We start from the raw sequence: 24015 nt of genomic DNA, 5'->3' as shown, positions 1-24015 counted from the left end.
GAGGGGGTTTGAGTACGAGTATGCAGTTATACTTAAAAAAACAGATATATTGATATATTAAAAAAAACAATAGACAGATATGTATGTGTACATAAAATATATAAAAAAAGGTATTCATGAGCATATACATAGTTACACTTTATTTTCAAGCTTTATTTTATATATATTTCCCGTCAGTGTTTTAGATAAGTGTTCTTTTCCTATGTGCGAGTTAAGACAAAAACAAAACAAGGCGTTCCTTTCATGCATTACTTGATGAATTTGTCGAGTTTTCTCTCTCTCTTCACATTCTGAAGGCCAAAAGAGAAGCGTATCTGAGGAAGGACCAGGGCCAACAAATCGTCCACATTTCATACGCACAGAAAAAGCCGTCGTATGTATTATCGTTTAGTGACTCTCCGCTGTGTCCTCATTCACGTCGAGTGCCCAGAGCAGAACTAAAAACTCCCACTTTGCCAAGATCTTTGTTGTTTTTTTTTTTCCATTTCCCATGATCATTGCCAACAGCTCTTCACTGCCAAACATTGATCATACCATGTGCCTGAAGAGGGGTGGGCGGGGTTGGGGGTGGGGCGGGGACGGAGGTGGTTAAAGCGCGTGGCAGTGTTTTTTTCATTGTCGATGTGCAGATGGGTGGATGTACTTTTGACAGAATGTCAACATGCATGCTTTCTGTGTCGTACCACGAGGAACCGCGAGAAAGGCGAGGGTGGACTTGTGTGTTCTTACCACCTGCAACCTGTCATTTTCTGTGTGTGTGTGTGTGTGTTGTAGACAATGGCATTCCAGTTCACTGTATGTATGAATGTGAATGAGTGAGTGCTGCATTTGTGTGTGTGTGTTGTTTTCCAGAAGAATCATCAGCCTCTTAAGTGTTAACTGTTGTCAGTATGTGTGTGTTTTCAGCGCCAGGCTCCCCGGCTGGGTTTATCGACTCCTGTAGAGCAGGACGGTCGGGTGGCGCTGTCGTTGTCATGTAGTGTTATCGTCCTGAAAAACCGGGAATCGTTTGTTTTCGTTCGTTGCCTCTAGAAAAACCAAGAGCGGTGCTGCGCCGACACGCCGCCGTGCCAAGACACCTTCATTCGTGACATCATTTCCCCCTCTTCTTCACGCGACGAAGCGTTTAAGGTCGATTTTGTTCTCATTTTCAAAACAGTGCAGTGACCTCCGACGTGCACACACCCTCCCGTCCTCCAAGCAGCTATTACCGTGGGATTTTATGAGAAAACGAAACATTTGATGTACAACTTTACCCATGTATTCTATGTTTAAGACCATTTTCTCACAAGTGTGGTGCTTAAAGCTGCAGTACGCGACATTTCTTTGACATTATTCTGCCTTTTGTTTGGCATTAGTTACCGGAAATGATAGCTTCGGGCTCCGTCAAGCAATACTATCAGACCTGACGGGTGGACCGTTTGTACAGTGTGTATTTCAAAGGTATGAAAGCGACAGCTTAAACAAACAAGCACAAAAGAGTCAACAATTTGGACTAGATCTGTATTAAACGCCTCATTACTGGTTGTCCACGTTTGAGCTCTGTCAAACACTTGTAAAATCTGTCGGCATGGCAACAGTTGGATCTCAACACGGGGGCCATTAGCAGTATTACACGTATGGGACCGGAGGCTGTGTGCAGGAGGACGGGGGGTGGGGGTGGCGAGGGAGGGAGGGCTTTCAGTATATTGTGTACATTGAATGTATTGTAATGTGCGTCTTTTGTCAAGTGCTTTTAAATTATATTTTCGTATGTAACGTGGAGACCAATGTGTCCTTTTTTGTATCGGGGGGGCGAGAGGTTGTGAGCAGAGTGACTTGTAAATGATGTCAAACTGTACTTTCTATATATATATATATAAAAAAAAAAGAGAAGCTGCTTTTATGTAAACAGGAAACGACTGAAATTTCAACAAAAAACAACAACAAAAAAAACAGCAAAAATAAAGTCAAAAGCTTACACGGCTCAAACTCAAAAAACAAAAAACGGTGTCTTTGTTTCTTTTCAACGCAGACGAAGCACAAGGGAGTGAAAAATGCATTTAGACAAGCTTACTTTATTCATAAAGATCTCTGAAGTACACGCACTCGAAACCATCTGGACATTCTTACGTGAAAGGGCTGCAGCGGACACACACACCACACACACACACACACACACACACACACACAGACACACTCTTTTGCCTTGTGATTACTGGGCATGTGCAAGTTTTAAAGCCTGATTCAAACACTGTGACAGTTTTCCTTTTGTAATGACAGAAAAATAGACACACAATGACATTCGCTCATGACACAGAGGAGTGTGCACACACACACAGTGGAAGTACATAACAACAAAACAACAACAAAAAAAAACAATAACAATAGTCCCCCTCTGCCCCGCAGCTTTATATGGACCGACCAAAGACTGGAAAAGTGCACACCAGGAAGTGAAAACATCATTGGTCCGTGTCACTGTTTCATCACATCAGCACGGAGGGAGGTAACAGTGAGGGGAGGCTCCACACTTGCTTTCATATATATGTACAGTACATTCAGAATAAAGCCTTATTTAGTGCAGATACATGGAAACATAGTGCTGTTTTTTTTTTTTTTCGGAGTAGAAACACTCTCTTCATCAGATAAATATACTCACTCTAGTGACTCTTCAGGACATCACATATTCATATCTCTGTCTGCATTTACACTTAAAAAAAAAAAGTATTTTCAGGAAAAGAAATAAACGATGAAGCACTTCCTTAGCAGATTTTTTTTTTTTTTTTATATATACAAGAGAAATCCTACTTACGATAATGATTCTGTTAGCATGGCATGTGTGTTTCTCATTACCGTAACTCCTGGAGCGTTTGTGATAGCTAGAAAATTCCAAAAAAAACAAACTACCCGGAAAACAGAGAAATAGAGCAATGTGACCCCGTATTACTTGTCATTACGGTGGCCCTCAGGGACTTCTCAGTGCCGTCATTCCTAAACGGATACTGAAAGTTGAAAGTTATCTACAGCCATAAAATAAGAGTTGTGTTAAATCCGTGGTTCAAAGCTCCTGCGACAATTCACTCTCATGGCTCGAACGGCTGCAGTTTTTGTTTGTGTTGATTCGTTACACACACACACACACACGCACACATACACACAGAATAAACGCATGCACATCCTGTGGCGCTTTAGTCGGCTGAAGCATCAAATTATAGGAAAGTAAAAAGGCCTAATGATCCCTTCACCCACTGTGCAGCGAGTTAAAATCATGAAAGCTACTAAACAAACACTGGTGCAGTAGCCGGCCTCCCTTTCCAAAAAGTGAACTACATTCTTTTCAACCCCTCCCTCCTCCCCAAAGAACTAAAAAGTGCAAATGATTGTATATCAACAAGAGAACTGAACCAAACATCATTTAAAACTAAGAGCTCTGACACATTTACCCCACACTGTAACGCCGCCGTGAACCTCTGAACCCCCCCTTCCCCACACTCCCCCTTCACTCGATCTGCTCAAAGTTGAGGACGTGGCCGTCGAAGTGCGTGAGGACATGCCGCTCGAAGAGCTGCTGCTGACAGTTGAGGGGGAACTGCTCGGAGCACACGGGGCAGATCTTCCAGTGGCTCTCGACGTGCTGCTCGAAGCTTCGCTGCTCAAAGTGGGGCGGGAAGATCACCTCGCACAGAGGGCAGCGCTTGTGTACGTCGTTGCTGCGGAGACAAAAAGGTAGAAAACCAAATACTGAGTATAAAAATGGTCCATTAAGTATGTTCTCTAAGTGTTTTCTTCCTGGGGAGATAATGGACTCAGGTCTTCTTCAATAGAACAGGACATGATGCCAACTTTGTTAAATGATCTTCCCATTTAGGGTGGGGGGCAGATGAGGCTACCTGGAGTCAAAGCAGAAGCTGCGTCTGGCTTCAGTGCGTCTGCCGGACTGATGATCACAGGATGGCTGAGCTCCATCTGCCCCCTGCAAAACAAAGCACGAGCGAGCACATTACGGAGAGAGTAGTTTCACACCAGTGTGTGCATACGAAGCTCAGTTACACAAATATAATCCAATAATCATCAGTCCTAATCAACTCTTTCCTTGTTCCTTTTTGTTATCTCAATCTCTCTTGAGTTCTGACAGAGTGACTTTAATTAGAGCTTTATGCAAATGAGTTCAAAGTAGAGCTGCAACTTACGATTATTTTCGTTGTCGATTGGTCCGTAAAAATGTCAGAAAACGTGAACAAACCTTGATCAGTGTTTGTCAAACCTGGAAATGACGTTGTTCTCGATTGTCTTGTGTTGTCCCCAAACCAAAATGATTCAGTTTTAATGATTTCTTTGTTATGTGGAGCAAAGAAACCAAGAAAATATTCCCCTGCACTACTGCTGTATACCCACAAATGCTCCCTCAGTCAGCTGAACAACTGAGCATACGACCAAACAGATGCAGAATAATCACAACACAACAGAAGTTACACACTACAGCTTTAAGTGTGTGTGTGTGTGTGTGTTCGGGTGTAGTTACATTTCTTGGCTCCTCCGGTGGATGCTCCAGCTTCTCGGGGGGGCTGGTGTTGCGGGACGGCTGGATGCAGACCACCTCGCGGTCCCAGCCCGGTGCGGCAGGCTCAGGGTTGCGAGGCATGACCGGGGGAGCGCACGGCGGCGCGCAGGGCGGAGCTTCGGGCGGTGGACGGGAGTTGTCCTCGGGAGATTGAACAACATCCAACCGGTCTATAGACAAAGGGTGGATACACAGTATTAATATCTGAACTGTGATACTTTTACTGAACTCATTTTATGATTATATATTACAATGAAGTTAATTTACTCCATACACTATCAAGTGTTGTGTCACTTTTAATCTTCTCATTATACCTTCTTTCTGTATAATGAGTATAAAGGAGTATAAAGGAGAGAATGCAACTAAAAAGAAACACAGAGATAGAGAGAGTTTGAACGTCTCCCACCGTTGGAGTTGTCAGTGGAGTAGGGATTGCCGAACTGAAGCTCAGCAGGCCGCTGTGGCACCAGAGGTGGAGGGGAGGGGTCCTGGGGGTAGGGGAGAGGGTAGTGCAGCACCATTGGCTGCCTGACCTCGGCACCCTGAACGCCCGCCTCCTGCTCCCTTTGTCTGAACCGCTGCAGCTCCTGGAGAGCAGAGAAGACCACTTTATTAGGTACATATGACACCTACTGCAGTCCATCTGCTTCAAGGTTTGACATGTGTGTTTAGAGATCATTTCCTGAATACCCTTGATTGTAATGAGTGGTTATTTCTATCATCTCGTGTCTGATCTGTGGCATAAACAAGGCATTTTCATCCAGAAAACTGCTCCTCCATGAATATTTTCTCTTTTTCAAACCATTCTCTGTAAATCCTAGAAATGGCTATGTGTTTATAAATAATCAGCATTAAGTAATTATCATTTAATTAATAGGCTGCTCATCAATAATAATCACTGAAACTTAGGCACTGACCATTTGTGTTGTTCAATAAATGAATTTTTAAGTTAAAAGCACATTTGAGAAGCATTTATTATGATTTAACTGTGATATCTTATCAGATGGGGAAATCATCTCGCGGCTGCCCTGATTTCTATAAAATCAGCATTAAAGATTATTTAAAGACCCATATTAGTCTATTCAAAGTCACAAAAAACCTTTCTTCTCCGTCTTGGATGAACTTCAGAGTTGTGTGATTCACTGATTACATTATTAAGAAGTTAAAAAGGTGCAGTACACTCTTAGAAATAAGGGTTCCAAAAGGGTTCTTCTACAAGGGCTGAGGTTCTACCTGGAACCATTTGCTTCTGAAAACTCCCCGAAGAAAGTGTTTTTCAAGCATTCTTGGTAACACTAATGGTTCCAGTAAGAACCATTTTGATCCAGAGAACCCCTTAAAAGCCCTTTCCTGAATAAAGGGTTTCTTGGTGGAACCCTCCAAAAGGGTTTTTCCTATGAGGACCAGCCGAAGAACTTTATATGGTTCTACTTAGCACTTTTATTTCTAAGAGTGTAGTAGTAATAAAGTGACAGGTCAGTGTATATATAGTCTTCGCTACGTCTTCACAGTCAGGACCACAAAACAGCCTAAAGAGTTAAGTTTACCTGGACACCGTTTCTGCCCTTTGTAATTATATCAGAAGCAAGAGCATTAGTACCCTACTCATTACTGTAATGGGTGTCAGAGTCTGGCTCCCTCTGCTCTGCCTTTGCTGATAAAGCTACTCGCCCCTCTTTTACCCCCCCCACATTCCCTCTCTTTCTTTCCCTATTCCACCTGACCTCCTTTTTTTGATGACTTCATTAGCGCTCTGCTATCAGGTTTAACATTTAAACCAGGGTTGCGGAGGTTGAAACAGACACGTCGCGTGGCATTTGCACTGTCTAATGGCACTGTACCAAAGGCGAAAAGAAGCAAGTATAGATGTTTTAATTAGTGGGGTGGTGGGGGAATGTGAAGGGGAAGACAGGGGGGAGAAAAAAAATCTCAGCTCAGACACAGCACTTAAAATGTGGTGATATTTCTGCGGGAATTCAATTGAAAGACGTGATTTCTGCAGTCTCTACCGCCTCTTGGCCAGATGGGAATTTCGGATAGTTTATGGCTTCTTAAAGCTTCAAGTGACCTTAAGTCAGATTTACTATCCGGACAAAACAAAAAATGTGCTTTGAACTATGGAAAAAGTGATCCGGCAAAGGCTTATTTATACGCCGCAATTACCTGCAGAGAAGCCACAATAACAGTGCACTCGGAACCACGTGTCACGCTTTTACCTCCTGTAGATGCTCCTTATCTCGGAGGGCGCGGGCCAGGGTGCGTTTCAGCTCTGTCACCTCGCTGGCTCGCTCGGCCATGTGCACCTACACACAAAACCAATAAATACATGATTAACATCAGAGCGGGAGTTTATGGTAATCCACATCAGATTATTCAAAGCGTTTATTGTCATATGTAGAGTAAAGAAACGTGTTTCCCTGTACAATGAAATTCTTCCTTTGCTGTCCACGCTGAATGCCACAGCGAAAAATAAGCAATACTAATTTAACATTAGCGAAAATTAAGAAAATAAACTATGCAAGTAAAAGAAAGGTTCCATTAATTCACAAATTTTTGGTTTTACGCCTGCATTTTCAGTGTCTTACTGTTGACATTTGTTGTATTTTTCATTGCGGGGACCAGAAAAGAAGACTTCTTTCTTGGAGTAACTAAAACTTGACAAATAAAGAAGTTTAAATAAGCCACATGAGGTTGAATAATAAAATTCCTCGAGTTGAAAATAACACCTGTTTGCACCAAATCCTCACAGTTGAGTACACTGTTAGAAATAAAAGTGAACCATATAAGGTTATATAAGAACCTTATATAAGAACCCCTTTAAAACACTTTATTCAGGGAAATGGGTTTTAAAGGGTTCTCTGTGTCAAAATGGTTCTTACTGGTACCAAGAACCGTTGAAAAACTCTTTCTTCAGGAAAGGGTTTTTCAGAAGCAAATGCAGGTAGAACCTCCGCCCTTGTAGAAGAACCCTTTTGGAACCCTTATTTCTAAGAGTGCAGGTAAACTAGGTGTTTGGTCAATAATCAAAATAGCTGGATTAATCTTTGGCCAATGAGCTCCAAAATCAGTGATTAAATAACAGATTCACTGAGTTTAATGGAAAGGATGCAGCTTTTCTTTTATGACAATAACCATATCATCCATTTCATTTGTGTGTACCTTACACACAAACTCAAAATCAGTCGCTTAACGTGGAGCTACGACTGATACGTGGCGTGTCTCTGCTGCAGACTAAATATCTGACTTTCTAACAGGAATGACCCCGTGGGATAGTTTATATGACTGCTCTTCTCTTATTTCATCCCATTACAAAGGTTCCCCTCTCCCTCTTTCTCCTGCTGTTTCTCTTTCTGCTTCATGTCCGTCTGTCTCTTCGACTTTCTTCACTCTTAAATTCAGTTCCCCCCCCCCTCCTACTATTCTCTTTCATCTCCCTTTGTCCTCTCTCGCTCTCACAGACTTTCATAAATTTACAGCACTGCATTAGAGGGTTAAGTTCAGGTGAAGGGAGTGAGCATCAGTGAATTTCTGCTGCTCCCCCCTCCCCTCCTGTCTCTCCCCAGTCTATCCCTTTAGCCTCACTCTATTCTCTGGGTGGCTGATGTAAACAGCCGTAAAGCATGGCGTGCCGTGGCTGCCTCTCTTGTCAGTCTTTGGGGGCCATTAAGAGTGGCTGCGAGCCCGGGGGGCACTCACCTCAGACAGGAGACTCTATCGAAGACATGGGGGTGGTGGTGGTGGTGGGGGTGGAGGAGTCTTATTTACAGCGCCAATAAACACACTCACTCATGGAGATTAAATGCCAGTAGGTATTCTGGCAGACATTCACACGCACAATGCAGCAGCAAAGAGCTCAATACTTGACTTAAACACACGTCACATTGTGGCGCGTGCACGGGACGGACGCAGCTGCTGCGTGATCAAACAAAAAAATTTAATTATGTGACCTCAATTTTCTCTATCTCAATATATGCACATATCACAAAACATATATAGATAGATGACATGTATAGAACTATGGGAAGACATGCAAGCACTGCGTAGGCCAATTTGCCCATGTGTACAACTGTTTTCAAGCCTGCCATCACTCAGAATAAAAAGGTTGTGAACCGCAAAAAAGGGTAAAAATAACTGAAATGTTACGTCTTTCAGACTTCCACCCTGCCAGTTCCATTGCTTCATTGTTTTTGTTGGATTTGTTTGCGTATTTTTTGTTCAAGAAAAAAAAAAAATCTTTGAGCATTGTGACCCGCTGTATCAAATATGATACAAATTAAAACTCCTATATGGAAATTGATATGTGAACATTTTTTGTTCAATGTAGAATGTCGCAGTTTTGGGTTTCCATCTACCTCGCACACTTACGCACATTTATGTGCAGAATTTTCTTTTCTTTACTTTTACTTACATAGATCATTGTCTTTATTTTTCTCTAATGCTTAATTAATATTTCTTATTTTGTACCTTTCTCACTGTGGCATTCAGTGTGGACAGCAAACTTTGAATCTTGTCATTTCAGATCCAATAAAACCACGTTGTTTGACTAGAAATTACTCATTTCATTTTGTTTGTTTTCAAGGTCTAGATAATGCTACTTCCTGTCTGGGTCTATGTCAGCAGAGTAGCAAATCTTAAGCAGAAAGACAACATATCAACATGAAGACAGCTTGATTATTTATCCCAAGTCATATCTGTGAGGAGAGATGCATTTATTTAATGAAATAAAGGACTAATATGTTTAACTAAACCATCACGCTACCCAGAATTGTCCAGACCCACAAAACAAGAACCTCTCACTGCCTCTGAAGGTGAGACAGTGAGTCAGCACAGAGCTCTGCAGACAGGTATATGAACACTGCCCACACCTGGGCTCAATCAACGCCAATCAGTGCCACACACGCACACGCACACGCACACACCTGATTGCAGTTGACTTGATTCTCCCACCGCTCTCACAGAGCACAGAAGATTGAGTCTTATGTCTCCTTTACCAGTGATATAATGTACTTGTCAAATGATACAGCATGTTTTAAAGATGATTGGTTCATTAGATTGAGTTTTGTTGTAACAATTCAATAGTTTCTATACTAAATTGAACATTTACTCTGCTGTTTAATAAGCTAAATTTAACATTTGCTGCTTATGCTAGGCTAAGTTGTAGAATAATGGCAGCGCCCATGGAGTTGGTAAAACTTAAACGGATAGGCTATAAACTTTACTTTTCTGCGTGTCAAGTTGTTTTAGACACAGCAATTTGTGTGCAATGTTATGGCGTGAAATGATGTCGTCGTCGTTAGCATGAAGATACGTAGGGCATACGGTAAAGTATACTCATGATGTTACATATCGAAACGCATCCATTTTACGCGCGATCGTCCGTGTTCTCTAACATTTGACTTCAGTCGTCTGGAACCCTTTGAAGTAGGAGCGAGTACAATTCAGCTAGTATAAGTCCCACATCCCATTTGTTTGGATGGGCTCTGGAACGCAACAATACACCTTGGACAAGTCGTCAGTCCATTACAGAGCCACAGAGCCAAACATACAGAGGCAAACATCTATTAAAACTACAGAAATGATCAATTTAGAGTGTGTAATTAAACTAAACTCCACACAGGAGGTCTCTGGTTGAAGCGGGACCTAGATAGTGAGTTTTCTTGCTGTGTAGAATGCTCATAAACACATGCGTCCGGACGTGTTCGTCTTACTCTGAATCGCTCCTCCTCATTGGCCAGCCGCTGCTTGAGCGTCTCGTTGATGGCGCACTGCTCCCTCCACTTCTCCTCCATCAGCGCCAGCTCTTCCTCCACCGAGCGAGTCTGCTCCTTCTCCGCCTCCGCCTTACTCCTGCCCTGGACCTCCAGCAGGATCTGCTCCTTCATAACATCCCTCTCCTCCTCCTCCTCTTCCTCCTCTTCCTCCTCTTCCTCCTCTTCCTCCTCTACCCTGAATGCACTTTCCACCTCAGCGCTCGGCCTCTCGTTCTCCACCTCCACCCAGCTCGTCATCCTCAGGCTCTCCTCTGGCAGGCTCTCCTTCTTTTCCTCTTTCTTCTCCTTGTCATTGTCCTCATTCTGGTTCCCTTCTGTCACAGCCTCTGCCTGTGGCCTCCTCTCCTTCTGCACATCCCCCGTCTGCTTGTCGTGTGTTTCTGCGCAGACGTGTGCGTCAGTGTACGCAGATTCTCGGTTACAGAGCTCCGAGGTGATTGTTATCTCAGCTGCTTCTTGGAGAACTGCAATAGCTATGTTCCCTGTGAACACACAAGACATACGTACACATGGAGTGTTTCAGTTGAAGTTGGAAGTCGGAATTTCCGAGTTCCTAGTCGGACGTTTGAACTGGAACGCCTCGTCAAGTCAGATTTCCAAATTCACAAACCCCCCCAACATAAGATTCCAAGTAAATGTAGCAAATTAAATTAAAGTAAATGAAGTTATACACAAACTAATGTTACCTACAGCTGTTTTTATGTTTGTATTTATAAGATTTCTGATTGTTGTAGCTTCTGAAATGTGAATATTTTCTTTGTTTCTTTGCCTCACGCAACAAAGAAATCATTAAAACTGAATCATTTCGAGAACATTGTCATTTCATCAACGTTTTTTAAGATTTTCTGACTAATTTTTACGGACCGACCAAACGATTAATCGATTAATCGAGAAAATAATCGACAGATTAATCGATTACAAAAATAATCGTTAGTTGCAGCTGTACATGTGACCTATATATTTTTAATTCTTCTTAAAACACTGCTAAAGACAAAGTGATGGTTATATTCATCATAGCTTTGTAATTAAACTCTTCTTTTATCTAATTCCTGCTTCTTCAAAGAATCATTTTTGGGAAAATCACAGAATCTGCCTCGACTTGCCGTATCAGGACGTGCGTCTTCATGTGTGTTAGCTACAGTGATAGTATAGTCAGAGAAAGAAAGAAAGAGAGGGTGTTGTTTAGTCATGTTTTACCTGCTGTGGGTGATTCTGGACTCGGAGTCAGCGTCTCCTGCGTCGTCTCAGTCCATGCATTTCTTTTTGGCTCCTGCAGAAACACACACAGATATGTGGACACGATCTAATAGTTTAGGAATATACGTCCACGTGTCAGTAATGTTTAGTTCCTCACCCCCTGCGACTCGGTTGTGTTCAGCTTCGCGACCTGCCTGCGGAGGCGCTGACACTCCCGGTATTTCTCTTTGTAGTGTTCAGCGGCCATGTGAAGACGCAGCTTCAGCTCCTCCACCTCCCTCTGCAGCTCGGCCTCTGCCTCTGACACCACCATAATACTGGCCGTCACCTCTCCACTGGTGCCAACACCCTACAACGGAAGAAACTGATGAATTTTTACCACTATTACAACCTTGAATTTCTACCAATTCCAATATAAAGTCGACCTTATTAAACAATTTAGCTGTTCATCAGACATTTGCAGCCCTCACTCCGTCCTCACATTTTTTGGGAATTTACAAGTAAAACAAAACTTAAGGGATAGGAAATGACATCAGCCACAGAAGCTACTGGGAGCTAACAGCAGTTAGCATTTGGAAAAGTGATCATTTGCGGGCTCTAGCAGGCCTTTCGCGGACTTCAGGTTTTCGGATACTGTTTCCCTCGCCAGCACTCTCGCGTGTTTTACGGACAAAGCGGAGCTCCGCAAGACAGCAATTCCATGAATTTAGGGTATTGTGACGTCCCAGTGAGCGTGGGAGTCAACATCGCATGTTTCATCTCCTGCACTTAGACTGAGGAGAAAAAATACATATTTGTTTCACACTTTGGCGACTGGTAGGGCCTCCAGATATAAGGATTGAAGTTGATTTTTGCATAACATGGGACCTTTAAAGGCTAAAAATAGCTCAAATTCAGACACAGGTGTTTCTTTTCTCTCGTTCTGGGAAATCAAATCACAAATGAAGGCTTTCGAACTCTGACCACTTCTTTCTGTGCGGTGCTCCTCATGCGATCCAACTGGCTCTCCATGCGCTGGCACTCGGCCTGAGCGTCGACCAGGCTGGCGCGGAGCTTGTCGGCCTCCAAGCGGGCGCGGTACAGCTCCGTCATGGTGTGGTCGCGGGCGCTGGCAGCGTCTCGGAGCTCTGAGGCCAGCAGGGAAGCCTGCTGCCGCGACGCCTGCAGCTGCTCATCGGCCTGACGGAGCTGTTCTCGCACACGGGCCAACTCTGCCTAAAGACACGTGACAAACTCATTTTACTTCTGCATAGATAAAGGTGTAGCAGATATACCAGATAACTTCAATATAACAGTAATATCAAAGCAAGCACGACTACCTTGTCGGTCTTATGCGCCAGCAGCTCTTTTTCTAAGCTGTCCCGCTGGGAAACACAACATCTGAGCCTCTCCAGCTCCTCCTGGAACTGGGCAATGGTCACCTCCCGGTTCAGCTCCACTGCTTTCAACATCTGGAGCTCTGCACTCAGCTTAGTGTTCTCCAGCTCTGTGCTGCGCAGGTGATTCTGCACACAGCAACATTCCGGTAAGACACGATTAATCAATTCATTTCAGCTACGACGAACACCGTCTCCCACCTTGTAGAGGTCTCTCTCATCCTTCTCGTTCTTCAGCTGGCTCTCTAGACCATCCCTCTCTGCTGTCAGCTTCTTCAGACGATCACGCAGACTGGAACACAAAATTATGAAAATAAGGCTTATGTGGCGAAGCTGTCAAACAATGTCAAGTTACAGATGAAGAGAGGGAGTGTACACTCAGTGGTCACTGGTTAAATTGGAAACTGTAGCCAGCCATAGCACTGAATGACCACCAGGTGACAGTACAATCTGGAAGATTGAGATCCCACATCTCTTTTAAATACAGTGTGTGAGTATATAACTGGCTGGTTATAGTGCTTATTACATCATGTGTTGATGAGTTTTAAAGATATTTGAGTGATCCTAACGTCTACTAATGTCCGAGGCCCTGGATTTGTGCTTTGACTCCGCAGTCTCCACTCACCAATCCAGCTCCGTCTCCTTTTGCAGACCTCTCTGCGTGACTCCTAACAGGTCCTCCTCCAGCTGGCGGACACGGTCCATGGCCTCCGTCAGCCTCCTCCTCACCTCTTCCCTCTCCTCTGATAGGCCCTGCGACGAGCGCAGCAGCTCCTGCAGGACAAAGAGTTCAGAAGTGCGTCATGACGACAGGTGTTGCAGCCAATCATGGCAGAGGAGGAAAAAAAATTAATGACAGATGGTCGTGTTACATGTACTGTTGTACTGTAAGCAACATGTTGCAGATTTTATGTTTATACCTTCATTCAGTTGCCACTTAGAAAGTTATAGTGTTCATTTTAGTTGATACTCTACATGTACACTAGCGTTCAAAAGTTTGGGGTCTCTTAGAAATGTCCTTATTTTTGAAGGAAAAGCTTTTTTTTTTCAATGAATATAACATTAAATGAATCAGAAATACACTCTATACATTGTTAATGTGGTAAACGACTATTCTAGCTGCAAACGTCTGGTTTTAATGGAATATGTACATAGGTGTATAGAGGCCCAATTCCAGCAACCATCTCTCCAGTGTTCTAATGGTACACTGTGTTTGCTAATGGTGTTAGAAGGCTATTGGATGATTAGAAAACCCTTGTGCAATTGTACAGTTTAGCTGTTTTTTTGACAAAAAGGCAAAATTATTATTTTGAGTAGTCTTGACTATATTTTCTATTCATTTTTAAAACTTTTTTTAATGAATAAAAGTGTGAGTTATGATGGAAAACACAAAAAAATTGTACAGGTGACCTTTTGAACGGTAGTGTTCATTTTATCAAATTTATATACACAGTATACTCTAAAAACCACCAAATAAATTACAATGACGTTATGATTAATTTGTAATATATATCCTAAAAAACGTCTGGTATTCAAATTAATATCAGGGAATTGGGAATTTGGTTGCAATAGTTTCTCATTTAAAAAAAAAAATAATAAAAAAAAAAAAATTAAATAAGAATGATAATACATATATTAACTACACTTAATATGTGTAAATCAGACATCATATGTACTTTCAACTTTTCTGCACAATCTATTTTTAATTATTTTTATTTTCAATAGCTCTGTTTTCGGTAACACTTTGGAATAAGTACACACTATTAGCATTAGTTAAGCATTATTAAATATTGGATTGAGTAAAACATTATAACTGTGTTTATAAACTACACACTAATGAGTATCCATGCATTATAAACGATGAATTCAATATTTATTCATGCTTAACTAATGCTAATCGTGTGTACTTATTATAAGTCACTGAAATGGTAAGAAAAGACTTAATCAAACATAAGGAAGCAGCTGCCAAACAACAGTCAAATCCTAAAACCACAATTACTGTAAGACCTCTTAAGGAAACGCGTTGTTTGAACGTGGTGCTTATCAGCAGTGAAGGACATTAAATCACTCATCTGGCGGCACATACCTCTGCACACACACGCTTCTCTCTATTTGTAACATGCCCACACACATACTCACAAAAACACACGCACAAGGACATATGGAGACAGAGAGCAGCTATCAGTCAGATTGCACATGCTCATACAAACATGTACTCAGGCCCGTCTCCCTCTGGGCTTGGCTCTCCGCGTACATTACTGTACGATTTTTTACGGCTGGCATTTGGGGGAAGCACTTTAGCAGTGCGTAAAGACCTTATAAAAAGTGCCGTCGTAAAATTAGCAGCCGCAAAATATGTACTTATGTTTTCATGTTCATACGCCAAAAGGATATGTTCATCATAAGCAAAGGCAGCGAGTGTACGCACCTACTGTAAAAGCCCTGCAAAAAAGACACACACACACACACCTACTCGCGTAACGTCGTATATCTGCACACGGACGTGGCTGTTGAGTGAAAAGCAGAATGGTAATAACAGTGTGCGTGTGTATTACCATGTAATTTATGGCGATTTTGTCCTTTGTAAAAAAAAAAAAAGAGCTGCAGCCTAACTCAAAGCAGGCTGCTTTTACAGCCTGGACCTGAGCGCAGCACCAGGGGGCGATATGAGACTAGATTCAACCGAACTGGAGTTTCACTGCCTCTGTCAAATGGCCTCTCTGCTTTGAGGTGTGTGTGTGTGTGTGTGTGTGTGTGTGTGTGTGTGTGTGTGTGTGTGTGTGTGTGTGTGTGTGTGTGTGTGTGTGTGTGTGCCAGGCTACTTCTTATCAAGTCAGCAGCTCGTAAGACACTTAAACCATGAGTCATCCTGGTGAATGAGTGAATGGAGAAAGTATGACAGTAAAAGGAAATGGAACTTTTGTTAGTTTTGATGAAGCTTTCTAAAATGTATTTTTTTAATCCTGCGCGCCTGAACAAATTACTTTCATTATCTCGCTATGCCGACGAGCTAACAATGTCGTGTAATCAGATCGACGGCGGGGACATAGAGACAGAGACGGGGGGGGGGAAAAATAGACAGCGAGGAAAGCAGTGGCCGCTCGAAATCGCGTGACTGAGTGGTGTTTGTCCCTGAGGCCCCGGCGGGCAGGGCTCTTTTTTTTTTCAGGCAGGCGGTTTTGTGGACTACCCTCCTCATTCCACAAGCAGACTAAAAGGGTTTGCAAGCGGGTGGCATAATGAGTGTGTGTGTGTGTGCACATTAGAAAGGCCTTGTGGTGTGGAACCCAAATGTGAGTGTGAAAGGGGGTAGTTTGAAATGTGTGTGTGTTTGTATGTTTGACGTCATGTTTGTTCACTCTGTGGCTGAGATGGCACCTTCCCTTGACGCCAGATGCCCAAGAAAACTGCGTCCCAATTCCGTTCTGGCCCACTGAGTTGGGTCGTTAAAGACGTGCACACACACACTCACGCACACACACTGTGTGTGTGTGTGTCTCTAAAACAGGGACACAGATTATTCATAGATTCGGGCCTTTTGAAGTTTTCAGACCTGTGATCACTGATGAGGAACCGGCTCCACACACACACATGTGCAAACAGAGGCTAAATGTCTATGTACACACACACACACTTGCTTTAAAACTTCCCTAAACCTTAATTTTTGTATTTTTAAAATCTGCTTTTTTATTCTTTTCTGCTAGTGTGCCACCCTCAGCCTCCTCTATCTAACCTGGTTGTGTGTTCGCAGCAGGCTGCACGTCTCCCTCTCCTGCTCCCGCTCCCTGGACAGTCGTTTCTGCTCCTCCTGGAGCTGTTGTTTCTCCTCCTGTAGGAGCCGCATGGTTTTCAGCAGCTCCCTGCGCTCCTGCTGCGCCTCCTCCACTCGCTACAAGGCAGGGAAAGAGATTAGACAGAAGACACTGTCTCTATCAGTGTTGTGTAGGATTTGCACATCGGTGACATTTGAGGTCACGGGAGGTCAGGAAGAGATCCACTAAAGAAAGAACAGAAAAACGTGTTCACGTCGCACGTCCTACCTCCATCAGGCCAGTCTTTGTGGTGACGACCAGTATGTCCGAGTTGCTGTCGTCCTCGGTGACAGTCAGCAACTCTTCGGTGGGCGTGGCCGACCTGAACTGGAACGGCGTACTGGCTCCTCTGATGTCACCGGCATGCGTGACATAACAGAACTGGTAAAACTCTCCATCGGATTTAGGTACATAATAACCTGCGGAGTGACGAGATACGAGATGTTAAATTAACTTCTTAGTGGGATTTTAGTGAAGTGTTTTAAGGTTAAACTGAACTGAAACTCCAAATATGGGTTGGTGCCTGATTGAGTGAGTCATTGCATGTGTGAGTCATGTTGTTACAGAAACACGGTGGACTCCTTCCAAGAAGAACTTTCTCTCCGTGTAGATATGAAAACACAGCCGCTCATTGTCTCTGGTGATACATGTATTAAAACATAATTATGATAATTACGTGTGCATTTCTGCCAAAAGAGACATCAAAATGCTACATACTGCACCTTAGGAAGGGAGACCCAGCCAAAATATAAACGCAACAGATTCAGCGACTTCAAAATGTGACAAGATGTATTCTTTTAACACAGTGGTGAGTTCATTTATCAGGAAAGAGGTTCCCGTTCTCACTGGTTCTCTGGTGCTGAACCTCCGACTGGTTTTACTGACTATACTGACACACCGCAGCACGCTCTCATATTCGCAAAGTGTAATATCTGACCGTTCCAGGCCCAGTAAAACCAGTTTGCAGGCTCTCAATGAGTGTGTGTGAGTGTGTATGTGTGTGTGTGTGTGAGCGGAGAGGTGCTCGGGTCTCAGGCCGTCGTTTGCGGCTGTGTTCCCTTATTAAATAAAAGTGCTGGTTTTTATATGTGCCATAAAATGGAGGAGTTACTTTGGAAAAACCCTGAGTCTGTATAGTGGTTTATATAGTGTGTGTGTGTGTGTGTAGGAAATGTTCTGGTCACCAGCCACACCTTGGTGGACTTTTCAAGGACTTTCCAGGACCAGTTCCCTTCAAATTCAAGGACAGAATGCGCTGACCCGGCTTAAGACGGGAGGGCAAGTTTTGCCCACGGCGTCCACTTTTGTTTGATTTGCAGCACGCTCTGCATCTGGCCCAGTGATTGTCCTTATGGATGTTGGGCAACCCAGTGTTTGTAATTGTCTTTGGCTGAGGCAAAGACGTTGGAATTTGCATTTCCCAGGCATCACGTCATTTGCTCTCTCTCTCTCTCTCTTGCTTAAAGTTACTTTGCTCATTGTTCTGCATGGAATCTCACAACAACAACAGCAGCGAGAGAGACAGTGGACAGCGTCCACAACACCACTAGTAATTACGACTCAACGTTTGTTCTGCATAGGCACTTTTTATGACCTAAAATGTCTATATTGGGGCGATATTCAGTCACGTTATAGTTTAGGTTTAGTGGCAACTCTTTGTTTAGGGTGTCCAAATAAATGGAACTCAACGCAGTATCCATAAAAGGATAGCTACACAAACCTGTGTGAGTGTGTGTGTGTGTACCTTGAAACACCACAGTCCTGTGCACAGTACTTCCTGGTTCGTAGTTTTCAGACGTAGGAGACCAAAGGAAGGTGTAGTAATCCCTGGCTGTGCTCCAACCCACCTACGGAGGAAATGTAAAGCAAACATGATTGACATGACAGGATTTTTTACGCATCATAAAATAGTTTGGAATCTAAATTGTAAATCATATTTGTGTTAACATATGACAAACAAACTTTTTTTTTTAATTTCAACTCTGTCCAACAACATACTCAATAAAGGAATGTGGAGGATTGCGTTCAAGGCAAGAATGGAAACATTTAAAACCATGCGCCCTCATTCTTCCACACACCTACTCCGCCCCTCACTTCCTTACCCTTCTGGGCTCACAAAAAAGAGGCAAGCGGCGAAGGTGTGAGAATGGGGTGGGGAAGGCAGGGGGGGGTGTACAAAATGTACAAAGCTTTGTGTGCGAGTCCAGAGAATGTCCCACGTGGAAATGGGGAAAAGGGGTTTGGGGTGGGTTGAGAACAGGGAAAGACACATTTGTAGAGGAAGAAGAAGAAAGGTGATTTTTTTTATTTATTTTTTTACATGCAATGTCAAGGGAACTGTGATTCTATGAAGTTCCGTGTGTTTCGGTCAGTGACAGATGATGACAGGGAGTTGTGAACATCGTAACTCATGTCCTGTGTCATAAATCTGTCACACACTCTCGCTGTCTGTGCTGCTCTCACACACACACACACACACACACACACACACACACACACACACACACACACACACACACACACACACACACACACACACACACACACCTCATTTCAGCTCACATGTGCGTTACATGTTTGCAACATTGCAGAACTGCTCCTTGTTGTTGTCCAAACAATTTTGTTGTTGTTGTTTTTTTTAAACAGCTGCCACATTGTCATCATATAATATTAGAGTTTAGGCAGCTGTCTAACTACTGTAACTGATGCAAATAATTATAGGATGTACAAAACACTAGGAGGTGGGGGACGTCATTTGCTTCTTTAAATTAACTGTGACATTGAAACATTAACTCGTAAAGCACCTATAAACGTTAACTGGTTCCTATAAACAATAGCTACAGTTAAATACAGGTGCGCGAACGTGATTTAATCCACAAAATGATTTGAGCGGAAGAATAAAGAAATACCAGGGAAAAACAAAGCACATACACAAGCAAAATCAAAAGGTCTGTTGCACAATATAATTACACTGTTCTCCTTATCAACCAATTATACTCAAAATAATGCTATTCAAACAGATGTTTGAAGCCAGCATGGCAACCAGGGCCAAGGACATTCTTTCCACCTCCACCAGAGTCTCAGTGAGAGGCTTGGCTGCAGTTTTGCTTGTGTGCTGCTCACGTGTATTTGCTTTAGAGAAGACCAAAAAAAAAACCAAGAAGAAGACATAAATAATTTTGCTAATTGTAGAGTGAACTTGATTGACGTACAGTTCGGTATGGTGCGGCATTCCAGCGCAGGAGTGATATTATACAATAATCATAGGCAAAGCAGCTATCAATCATTCATCCGAGGTGTGAGGGAACGGCTCGATGACATGTTAATTATACACTCACACAACGGGTTTCTCCCTGTCGACCCAACAAACATGCCACAACTGAGACGACCTCCACAGGGCTATGCAGGAGTTGTGCATGTGTGTGTCAAACTCAACTGAACTGTAACTCAAAAAATAAAGCAATACATAAAGGTTTAAGAGTTAGAAAGACAAAAGGAAACTCAAGACAGGCTCGATCAGAATGTTGCAAACTGATCTATATATTATTGTTGTGCAAACATTACCAGCCACTAGGTGGTGTCTGTGTACAAGTCAAATGATCAGCGTCTGCCTGAGCTGTCTGAGTCATCCTCACAGTCAGCTATATTGCTCAGTCTCTCAGTCTCTCTGTCTCTGACACAGGTAACGCCTATAGATGTGAGAGCAAAACGGGGAAAAATGTTCTCTACCTGACTCATCTCAGCACAAAGGTTTTGCCTCTGGGAGGCAAAAAGACTCACATTACAGACTATTTTTTTCCCTTCTTTTATCTGTGGGAAAGTCAAATCGAATAAATCATTCATAATAATACAGCAACCTGTTGATTTTTTGTGTGTGTCATTGTTCGCCTCCAAACACCGAAGGCCAAACACAACCCCGACGCGCACATTTGCACAGCGATGTCAGCTCACTTCCTCTTCAGATGAGTTATTATGACTAAACGCACGCATAAATACTGACCTGTTTACACATGTTCCGGCTCATAAAAGGAATGATCACAGCGAAACGAATTGAACCCTAATCATACACACATTCACACGGTGCCAATATTTTGACAGCATTAGATCCGGATTTAACGAGCACACCAAAAGACAGACGTGAATCAAAACGGATTAAATGACTTGTCGTCTGCTTGTTGCCCGACGTGAAGTACTAACCATGAAACGGGCTTCATTAGCGTGGATTACAACAATTAAATTTTCCAATTGACTTTTTCCAAATAAACCCAGCATCTTTATTCTTTTTTAATTGAGCTGGTGGATTTGAAGTCAACAATAAAATGTTTGTCTTTTGACTTTTACGAGACATTAGGCTTCCGACTTCACATTTCCTGTTAATTACGTGTGAGATTTGATGGCCTTGGTGGATAAAAGAGCGGCGCAGAGCGGGGAGTTCTGGTTCGCAGGAAGCAGGGAAGAGACTGATGGAAAGACAGAGGGGAACGAACAAGTGGAAGTGGAGTGGAAAGAGGTCCTAATAAGAATCAGAGTGGTCCATAAAGAGCACCAAATGTTTGCCCCCCAGCGAGAGCTTCTGTAACCAGCCCACCATGTTTCACTCTTCCTCTTCTTCCAGAGCAGCTACACCAAAGCTTGAAGTGAGGTTTAAGGCACGCAGTGAAGAGCTAAGCCATTAGTGTCAAGGCGGATGTACGCGTTAACGAGCCGAGTTCAAACCTACGGCCAATTAATTAAACCATAACACACAATCTATGACACAAACACAATGTAATGGCCTGAGAAAAGCTCCGATCTCTAAGTACCTCTTTGCAACATAAGTGACTACAGATTAATAGCAACCTTGTACTTAAGTGATTACACTTGGAGTTGTCTTTGAAGGATGGCCTGAGCAACAGCAGCTGTATGTATGTGTGTGTGTGTTTGTTTGTACCTTGAAGATGCCCACCCAGTCTTTGGGGTGGGGTGTGATGTACGGGGTCAGGGTGTAGCGACACTCCAGGGGCGCCTGCGGCAGGAAACTTTTGCCCACGTTCTGGAAGATGACGTGGGCAAAGTTGGACGTTTCCATGACGCTGACGCTGCTGCCTGGCGACGAGTCCACCACCTGGAAGGATGACATTGTCTCCTCCTGTTGGTCACTTCATTTGTCTGTAAGGGAAGACCAGAGGAAAGAGACAATGAGTATGAGGGAAATGCCGAATATTTGTCCCTGCATGGACACAAGTTCTTAAATTGGCTCAGAAAACACAAATGGGTGAAGTCAGTAACGCAACCAGCTGTGTATTACTGAGTCGTATGATGTATTCACACCTCTGGGCATGGGAATTTACAGTACTCTAGATAATTTGCTTTTAAAGAGTGGTATTGTACTTTTACTTAAAGGGGAAATCCATCTCTTTAATTGCCACGGTGTGAAGGTATTACTCAGCCTGTGAAACAGCTGCTACCTCAGAGATGGTCAATACATGGCAAATAAAGGACGTGGATTTTAACCAAACAATGACAGCCTAAGGCATTATGCTTTTAAAGGATTACAGGATCCAGTATTTATTTATTTATCTATTCATTTTTTAAACTAGGGAGTTAAAATCAAAACAGATATCTGTCACATTTACCCAGTATTTTCAAGTCAAACCAATTCACAACATTCACTTTACATAATAAGGAACATTTCATTATGTGCAATGACAATAAAGGTTTCTATTTTATAGTAGTAATAGTAGTAATAAATTGTTTATTATCAGAAATGGTCCTGCTGTCAAAGCTTCTTGTGTCATCATTGATTACACTATCATTACTTTGGCAGCAGGATGATTTGTGATCATAAACATGTCATTACTACTGCTACTACTACTACTACTACTACTAATAATAATACTAGAACAGAAAAGAATAGAATAGAAACCTTTATTGTGTGAACTTGCTGTGCTTCTCCGGCCAGTGCAGCAGTAAGTATAAATACAGTAAAATAAGAATAAATAGGTATAAAAGGGTTTTAAAAAGCAATATATAGACAATTAGACAATACAATTAGTTCTTATGGCCCAGTGAAATAAGCTACTTTTTACTCTGTTTGTCCTGCTTTTATGCACCTGGACCTCTTGCCAGATGGAATGAGGTTAAACAGGTGCTGTCCTTGGTGTGAGGGGTCAGCAACAATTTTCCTGGCTCTCCTGAGACACCGCATGCTGGCGATGTCTTCCAGAGAGGGTAAGGGACAACTAGTGATTATGTTGTTGTAATAATAATAATAATAATAATGATAATAATAGCAACTGAAGTCCCAGGAGCCTGCAGAACGATGTCTCCAGACATTATGAAGACATCTAATGGGCACATTTTGTGGTGATAGCATGAAGCTAACCATCTGGGGCAACTCTTTGAGGATAGATACTGAGTTTTAACAACTCCACTGCAACTATACGCCATATGTCATAAGAGTTGAATTTTAGAGTGATCACACACTAGTTTAATGGTGGTGAAGGAGTGATTCACACAGGGTGTGCACCTGCTTTGTGTCTCTGTCCTCTGTGGTTGACAACAAGGCTGAGACAACAAACCATTTCCATTTGACCCAACCCTGGATTCCTGATTGGATAGATATGTGAGGTGTGTAAGTGACTTAGTCATTTCATAACTGAGGCTCTGTTTGATCAAAGCAGCTACAACAACACTGTCTGTGTGCTGAGCTACAGACACCATCACTGGGTAAATGGATTTCAGAGGCGCTACGGAACAGTAGTGTCGTGTCACAGTGACACAGTTACCCACAGGATAATCTTATTTACGGCGGCTATGGCAGCTAACATTAGCCTGCGAACAGGCCATGTCGTGTCAAGTCACCACCAGCTAGCGAAACATCATCACAGAGAAACGAGAGACGGGAATTAAAACTTAGCTTAGCAATCGAACGCGTACCCCTTTTCACGTGAAGTCCACTTGCCAAAAACCAGTGACTTTGTGCCGGACAGGCCGGTGTTTCAGTCACTGTCCTCGCAGTTGTCAAAGCTCTGACGACGATGCGTCTCCTCCTGGAGGGATAGATGCTGCTCCACTTCCGGGATGCTGTGCAACACCGAGGATGCTGAGGATGCGCACGAGGAGAAGGTATGCGAGCCTGAAAACAGCTCAATTTAATTATATAACAATAATTACATCAATATGTCTTTGTTTCGGCTACTCCCGCCTGTGACATATCACACATGTATAAGTTGTTTTACTGTACGTATTTATGCATTTCATAACAACACAATAACACATTGTGAAGTGGAATTTTTTATTTTAAATTTAAATATTTTATGTAATGTAAAAATGCAACT

General features: G+C 42.8%; 1 protein-coding gene across 1 annotated transcript; it reads right to left on the bottom strand.

Moving 5' to 3' along the window:
* Window positions 1-3478: 3478 nt before the first annotated feature.
* Window positions 3479-21815, bottom strand: tax1bp1a (Tax1 (human T-cell leukemia virus type I) binding protein 1a; the record flags this gene model as incomplete). Its single annotated transcript, XM_083900351.1, has 16 exons — window positions 3479-3689; window positions 3870-3952; window positions 4502-4710; window positions 4947-5127; window positions 6757-6843; window positions 10249-10793; window positions 11509-11581; window positions 11666-11857; window positions 12472-12723; window positions 12828-13013; window positions 13086-13176; window positions 13510-13658; window positions 16618-16773; window positions 16925-17115; window positions 18441-18543; window positions 21627-21815. The coding sequence occupies 16 exons, from the start codon at window positions 21813-21815 to the stop codon at window positions 3479-3481; spliced, it is 2898 nt and encodes a 965-aa protein (XP_083756477.1).
* Window positions 21816-24015: the final 2200 nt, after the last annotated feature.

Source organism: Microchirus variegatus (assembly GCF_963457635.1).
Source record: "Microchirus variegatus genome assembly, chromosome: 13".
Classification (NCBI taxonomy): Eukaryota; Metazoa; Chordata; class Actinopteri; order Pleuronectiformes; family Soleidae; genus Microchirus; species Microchirus variegatus.
Note: the sequence above shows the minus strand (reverse complement) of the source record. Positions and strands in the feature narration are given on the sequence as shown.